The sequence below is a fragment of the Aedes albopictus genome, chromosome 1 (assembly GCF_035046485.1).
Source record: "Aedes albopictus strain Foshan chromosome 1, AalbF5, whole genome shotgun sequence".
NCBI classification, from domain to species: Eukaryota; Metazoa; Arthropoda; class Insecta; order Diptera; family Culicidae; genus Aedes; species Aedes albopictus.
Genome location: NC_085136.1, coordinates 331440413 through 331447597, shown reverse-complemented (window position 1 = coordinate 331447597; position 7185 = coordinate 331440413). Strand labels below are relative to the sequence as shown.

Sequence of the window (7185 nt, the reverse complement as noted above, 5' to 3'; positions counted from 1 at the left end):
GGTGTCATCTGTGATCCACTGCTTTTTCCAGGTATGTAGCTCATTCAAATTATTCTCGCCGGTGGCTTCTGTTCACCTCCTTGGTGAACAGAGGCTCGTGTCGTACCTCCTCAATCTAGCTGAAGACAGTGCCCAGGCTACACTACCAGCTAAGCACACAACTCTTAGCTGGCGGTCTTTGGTTTTGTTCTGTAATAAAGGAGATTATTCCAATAATGTTTTCACTCAAACACAATAAAAAAATTTCATCCGAAAACTGGTACATATTCATTCCTATGAAATAATTCACGAATAAACATATTAATTTTGATTTTTATGAGAGCTTACCTACCAAGAACATGAACAATTTATCAGCCTAGAAACAACCCCAGCAATTCAATTTCCTTCATCAACAGACAAACTACAGAGCTGAGTCAGATAGAGCTTCCTTTTATTATTTCACACCCCATTGCATGCCAAAAATTGTGTTCTTCGTCTTGTTTTCTTTCAACAATGCATGGAAATGCATGCAAACTGCCTTCCTGAGAAACAGTTTCCTCCATTTGTATCCACACTACAGCAAGAACAATCCGAATAAATTTTTCCATTTTCTGGCACCCGGCACGGATCCGATACCGACATAAAACAAAAACACACAGTTCTTATTTCCCTTGATCCACATCTCACATAATTCCGATTCCTTTCCCTTACCCGAGCTGAAACAGATTGCATTTGCCGCATGTTTCTATGTTCTATCCTTTGGTGAAAACGAAAAAAAAACAACACATCCCAATCCATAGCCTTCTTTGACTCGCGTCCAAAAACTGCCACCGCTCCACCTCGTCGCTTCAGCTTTTCCATCCTCAGCCTGCTTGGATCCCGTCCGTCGTCGCACTCGCTACTCGCTACTCGCTACTTGTGGTCCGTTCGCTGGAAGCCGGAAATGTTCGCCGCGAAGTCGAGGTAGTCAATCTTCTCCAGCAGCTGGCCGTCGCGGGTTATTTGTGGCCCACGGGTCACCGCCGCGTCCGCCAGCGCCTCTTCGGCTTCCTCCGCCGTGAAGCGATCCCCGTAGGACATGATGTCGAACTTGAACCTGGAAAATGCCGAAAAAAAAAAACATCACGAAAGCTGGGATCAGAAGTGAAACTTTTCTAATTATTGGACCCCCTCTGGGTGGATGGTAGAATAGGTTAAGTCCTTGGAGGGAATGGGAATGGAATGGGAGACGGATTGGAAGGGTTAACATACTTTTCCTTATCGATGAAACCGGTGTTGGCTTTGTCCCAGAAGCGCAGCGCGTTCACCATGACATCCATCGGGGCAAGGCCGTTTGCTCGCTGCAGCACCAGCAGCAGGAAGACGTCCAAATTGAGCGGTTGCACTACCTTTGGAAAAGAGACAATTTTCGTTGGTAGAACACTGTAATCTCAATTTACCAGCGCTTTGTTCACGAGAGACTAAATTTAAGACAAAATTGAAGCCCAAAAACGGGCTTCAGGAGCGTTTCAGGGGGTTGTTTTAGATTTCAGGAGCCTTTTGAAGTCGTTCCGACTGTTTTCGTTGGCGTTTCAAATCGATTATGGGGGTTCCAAGTACGTTGCATGACATTTCAGAAGCAATTCAGAGAGTTACAGGGAGTTCCAGGAACAATTTAGAAAAATCCCAAGAGGTTTAATGACTGGTTTCAGGTGCACTTCAGGGGTGTTTCAAGGGGTGTATGAAGCCTTTTGGAGACGTTACTATGGGTTTCAGAGGCTTTTTAAATTGAATACGGAGATTTTGAAGGCGTTCAAATGCGATTATGGAGGTATCAGGGGCGTTTCAAGGGGTTTCAATGGGTTTTCCTGCAACCCCCTGGAACGTCCCTGAGATCTTCAAGAGCACCTATAAGACTCCATCGATTTTCCCTGAAACTCTCTGGGATTATCTGAAACACCCCTGAGACCTCAGGAATGTTCTACATTCCCCTGGGGCACCTGAACCGCCTCTGAGACCCCTCAAAAAGTCCCTGGAATAGTCTGGAACACCTCTGGGATCATATACAGCACCCCTGAGACTCCTTGGAAGTCTCTGGGATCTCCTGAGTCTCTTGAAACTCACTGGAACGCCCCTGAGATTTACAGGTAGCCCCCTGAAATTTAATTCACTTGGATCCCCTGGAACGCCCCAGGTATTCCCTTGAAACCCGCTTGGGATTCCCTAAAACACCCCCGAAACCTGCTGGAACGCCCCTGAGACCTCCTAGAACTACCCTGAAACATGGGATCTCCTGAAACGGCCCTGGGTTCCCCTGAAACGCTCAAGAAACCCCCTGAAACTCCGTAAAGCACTCCTGAGATCCTTTGAAATTACTTCATACTCCCTGTTACCTGAGGACGTCCTCTTGAGACCCTCCGAGAACTACTGCAAAACCCTTGGGCCCCTGAAACGCATCTGAGACCCTTTAAAATGACCCTGGAACTGTCTGGAACACCACTGAGACACCATGAAGCGCCCCTGAGATTCCTTGGAGGGTTCCTTCAGGGATCTCCTGTTTTTCCTAAAACGCCTCTGAGCCTCTCAGGAACGCCCTGAGACCCTCTGAAGGGCTTCAGATATTCCTTTCAAACCCCTATAGGACTCTCTAAATGCCCCTGAGACCGACTGAAACGTCGCTGAGATCCCTTTAAAGTGCTCTTGAATTCCATTGAAACCCCTTAAACATCCTGGGTCCTCCTGAAACGCTCTTGAAAACCCACAAACGCTCCTGAGACCACTCGGAACACCTGAAACCCGTGATATCCCCTTTAAATGCACCTGAGTTCTCCTGGTACTACCGAAACGCCCCTGAAACCCTCTGGAACTTCTTAGGAATCCCCTGAGACTCCTTGATGCGCTCTTTAAAACTCCTGAACCCCCTGAGTATTTCTGAAACGCCTTTGCGACCACTTGGAAAACCCAGAAAACCTCCTGAAACGACCCTGAGACTCCTTCAAATGCTCTTGAAACCTCCTGATTATCCCTGAAAAGTGAAACTCCTTAAAACACCCATTTAATCTCCCTTCACTCAACCGTATAAATGCCCCCGGGCTACCGTTGCCATATTTACCGGCATTATCAAGGGAATACTCAGGGGCGTTTCAAGGGGCTCCTCGAGAGTTCCAATAGTACCATGAGGTCTCAGGGGCGCTTCACAGGGTGTCAGAAGCGTTTCAGAGGGTCTCAGGGGCATTTCAGGGGATTTTAGGGACCAGGAGATCTCAAAAATGTTTCAAGGGGATGTCAGAGGGAACCATGAGATCTCATGGCCGTTTTAGGGGATCTCAAATGCGTTTTAGGTATTTTCAGGAGAAGCAGGAGATCCCAGGAGAATATCATGGGGGACCCAAAGGGTTTCAGGGAGTACCAAGAGTTCTCAGGGTCGTGTATAAAAGCATGTCAAAGCGTGCGTTACAAGAGAGTTTCAGGGATGTTTGGAAGGGGGAAGTTCAATCATGTTTTAAGGGCTTTCCAAATGGGTTTCTGAGGAATTTCGAATGGATTACAATATTTTCAGGGGCGTTTTAATAGGATAATGGGAATTTTAAGGGCAATTTATGGCATTTTAGGCGCATTTGAAGCTGTTTCAAGGATTTATCTAGGGGCCCTCGGGAGTCTTTTCAGGTCGTTTCAATAAGTTTCAGGGGCGTTTCATGGCATTTCAGAAGATTTCAAGGGACTCAGGGCATTCCAAAGGGTTTGAGGGTTATTTCAAAGACTTACGGAGGTTTCAGGGGTGTTTTAATAGTATTACATCACTGACATTGAAAACGCACTTCAAGAAGTTTAATGGGTGGGTTCAAGAGGAGGTTTGAAAATCCCTTAAAAATGGTACATGATACCATTCCAAGAAAGCTTCAAGAAAGGTGAAATGCCTTTGAAATCCTTTATAAACCCTCTGAAATGCCCCTGTAAACCTCAAGGGACGACCTCTAAACCCTCTCTGACCACCAGAAATGCTTCTGAGAACCCTCTGGTTACTCCCTAAGAACCCCTTAAACTGAAAACTATCTGAAACCTCATGAAACGCTTACACCACGTGAATCTGAAACCTGGTCACATCCCCTGAATGTTCTCTAAAAACCTCCTGAAACCCCCTGTGACCTCCTTGAACGCATCTGAAAATCCCCATAATTTCTCCCGGCGGCCTTTTTAAACACCTCTGAAAACCCCTTGAGACGCCTTAAAACGCCTTTGAAATGCTTCTGAAACGCCCCTGAGACCCTCTAGAACTTCCTTAGAACCCCCTGAGACCTTTCGAAGGGTCCTTAAGGCTCCCTTAAACGCCCATGAAATCTACTAAGACACAACCCTGGGACCCCCTGAAACGCAAGGAGACCTCAGTGAAACTCCTGAAACCCCCTGGAACCCCCTTGAAACGCCCTAGAGAAATCCTGGTAGCCCTAGGAACCTCCCCCCCTCAAATCTTCCCTGAGATCCCCGGAAACGCCAAATGAAAAGAAATCTGACGAGGAACCATGGGAGTGTTAGGAACATCCACATTACCGACGCTTCATACACCAGGCGCCCCTCCGCCTTTTGCCGAAATTGGCAAAAACCCCTCCCTTGGCGCCACTTCTGTGCACGGGCCTGTAACTATTAACTATTGTCTTGAAGTTTTATAAATCATATGGTGTCAATTAAGCCAAAATTCAACTTGTTTCAACTTTTCAAATTACGCACTTTAAATAATTTGGCATCCTCGTATGTTTTGCATTGATTATTCCATATCCATGGAATTCCTGATTGCATTCTCAAGAACTATTCCCATTATTGAATTTCCATTCCAGAAGGACGTTCGATTCCACAACGTTATCACTAACTAATTTTAACTCTACATCATTTCCATAACTCAACGCATTGAAGCAAATCCCAGGAATGTGATAATCGTTTCGCGCCCTTTCCATCATATCACTCAATGCACGCGCAAATCGCATCACGGCACAATCCATCAAACGCCAACAAAGTAAGCCTTGCGCCGCCGCCGCCCGCACTTCCAGCAAAGTCACAACCCAGTCGGCCTACTCCGATTCGCAGACAACCATAATTGGATTTTAATTGCAAATTTTCCACATCACTGATCCCTTTTCCGTAGAAATGCAGCCCCTGGCTCGCTCGTTCGCTCGCTCCACAGTTCGCACTTACCCCATCAAACATTTTCCCGATTTCCGCCTCGGACATCTCCACCCCGAGCGTGAGGAAAGTGTTTCTCAGGTCCTGCTCGCTGATCACCCCGTCCCCGTCCAGATCAAACAAACAGAACGCCTTCTTCAGTTCGTACACCTTCGGTTGGTTCAGGTCCTTGAGGTAGTCCATGCTGCCGCCTGGCCCCGGCATTTTTTGTGCTGAAGAATGTTGTTTTTCTCGTCAACGGTCGATGACGACGACAACGTGGGAAAATCTTCTCACGGTGGGAAAACGCGACAAACTGAAAAACAGCTCCTGGAAAAGGGTGCTTTTATAGTTTTGGGTGTTTTTATTGCGATGGTACGCTGAACGCATCTTGCTGGTGCAGGTGCAGTTGCTTTGAGATGGTGATGGGTGACTGATTTAAATTTTCTTGACATTCCTAAGATTGGTAAGATTGCAGTAGTTGGCAGAAGCTACAGATTTATTGAAGATTCTGTAAAGTTACGAATCTGAGTTGAGTGTAAAAGAGTATATGATATTGATGCAAAACTCTAGTGAATACTTCTGTGAGTTACTGTCCTTACCACTGAATCAACATTCAATCATCGCGCAACAGTAATGATAATATCGCAGCATGCATTTGTTGCAGCAATCCACCCAATGCGACGAAGGTTTGTCCCAACTTGAACATAATAGGATAAAGATCGTACACCGGGCGTTTAAAGATTTTTAAGCCTTGCATTGTGCTTTTCGAGCGATAACTTCGAGTCGGTAAACACTGTAACGCTGTTGAAGATCTACCATCAAACAGTTTTGATTTTGGGTTCGTAATAGTCGATTATTCACAAGTTTGAAAGTACGCAACAAATTTAGCTTCCGTTTTGTCTCCAACCAAAAAAATTCGAGATCATGCAATTGTCTGTTACCTGTTAGGATAAAGAGTAATCGTCGCGCAGAGACGTCGTGGAACATGAGACTCTTGATCTCAGCGTTGTGGGTTCGGGCCCCACTTTGGGCGCCGTTATTACGGAAAAAACAAGCACTATTAAATAGAGCATCTTCTAGTAGAACACTACAAATGCGTTATAAACAAGGACATCACATGTGGGTATACACAATACAGAACACAAATTTTGCCCTGTTACCCTGTAGGGTAACCTTTTCCGAACAGAGGATGACGAGGTTTCATAATTTTTGTTGGCCCATAGTTCAGGATCAGTAGGTCGGCTCTAGCGGCACGTTTCACTTCCATAGTTGCTTCCATAACTTAAGTTTTGTCTACGAATTTCTATTCCTAATCCTGAACGGGAACTATTCTAATAACTTATAGTTGATTTTGCCCGAAACGACCTACATTCCCTGCGACCTGGCCATCAATATGAGTGCTGAGTTCTCATTATGCTCTATCACTCCAGAGCACTATAAATGTGCTTTCAACTTAGAGAAAAGTTTACAAGTTAAACAAGTTAAAAAAAGTACAGAAAATAAAACCACAGAGAACAGACATCCAGGCTAGAAAAAAAAAATCATTCAGAAAGTTGTGTAAGGATTTGAATCTTCATTTGAGTAAGGTTGCAAACCAATACACGATGAAAACACTAACGCCGCCAAACACTATATTGCCACAGTCAAGGATGGGAACACTCACTTGGAAAAAGTTACACTCATTTGCAGTTTTTTCAGCTCAGAAGCGTGCAATCAAGAAACGGTGTATGGACGACTTTTGCATTGTGGTTTTGTCTAAAACTTTGCCGAATAGAGTAGAGGTCGCACACGAATCCCAAAGTTATGAGGGAGCTATGAAAGCGACTCTCTACGAAGTGAGTGTAATTTACATTCACCTCGTGGAGAGTTCCCTTCGCAGCTCCCCCACGACTTCGGTATGCGTGTGCGACCCCTACTCTATTCGGCAAAGTTTTAGACAAAATCACAAGCCAAAAGTCGTTCATACTTCGTTTCTTGATAACACGCTTCTGAGCTGAGGAAATAGCAAGTGAGTGTAACTCTTTAAAAGTGAGTGTTCCCATCCCTGGCCACAGTCAGTGGTGAATTGAA

At 45.4% G+C, this 7185-nt stretch overlaps 1 protein-coding gene across 1 annotated transcript; it reads right to left on the bottom strand.

Annotated features, from left to right (window-relative positions):
* Positions 1 to 409: 409 nt before the first annotated feature.
* On the bottom strand, positions 410 to 5417 carry LOC109414673 (myosin regulatory light chain, striated adductor muscle). Its single transcript, XM_019688503.3, has 3 exons — positions 5146 to 5417; positions 1231 to 1367; positions 410 to 1075 (listed from the first exon to the last, which is right to left on the bottom strand). The coding sequence occupies exons 1-3, from the start codon at positions 5335 to 5337 to the stop codon at positions 892 to 894; spliced, it is 513 nt and encodes a 170-aa protein (XP_019544048.3). The 5' UTR covers positions 5338 to 5417; the 3' UTR covers positions 410 to 891.
* Between the last annotated feature and the right edge of the window lie 1768 nt (positions 5418 to 7185).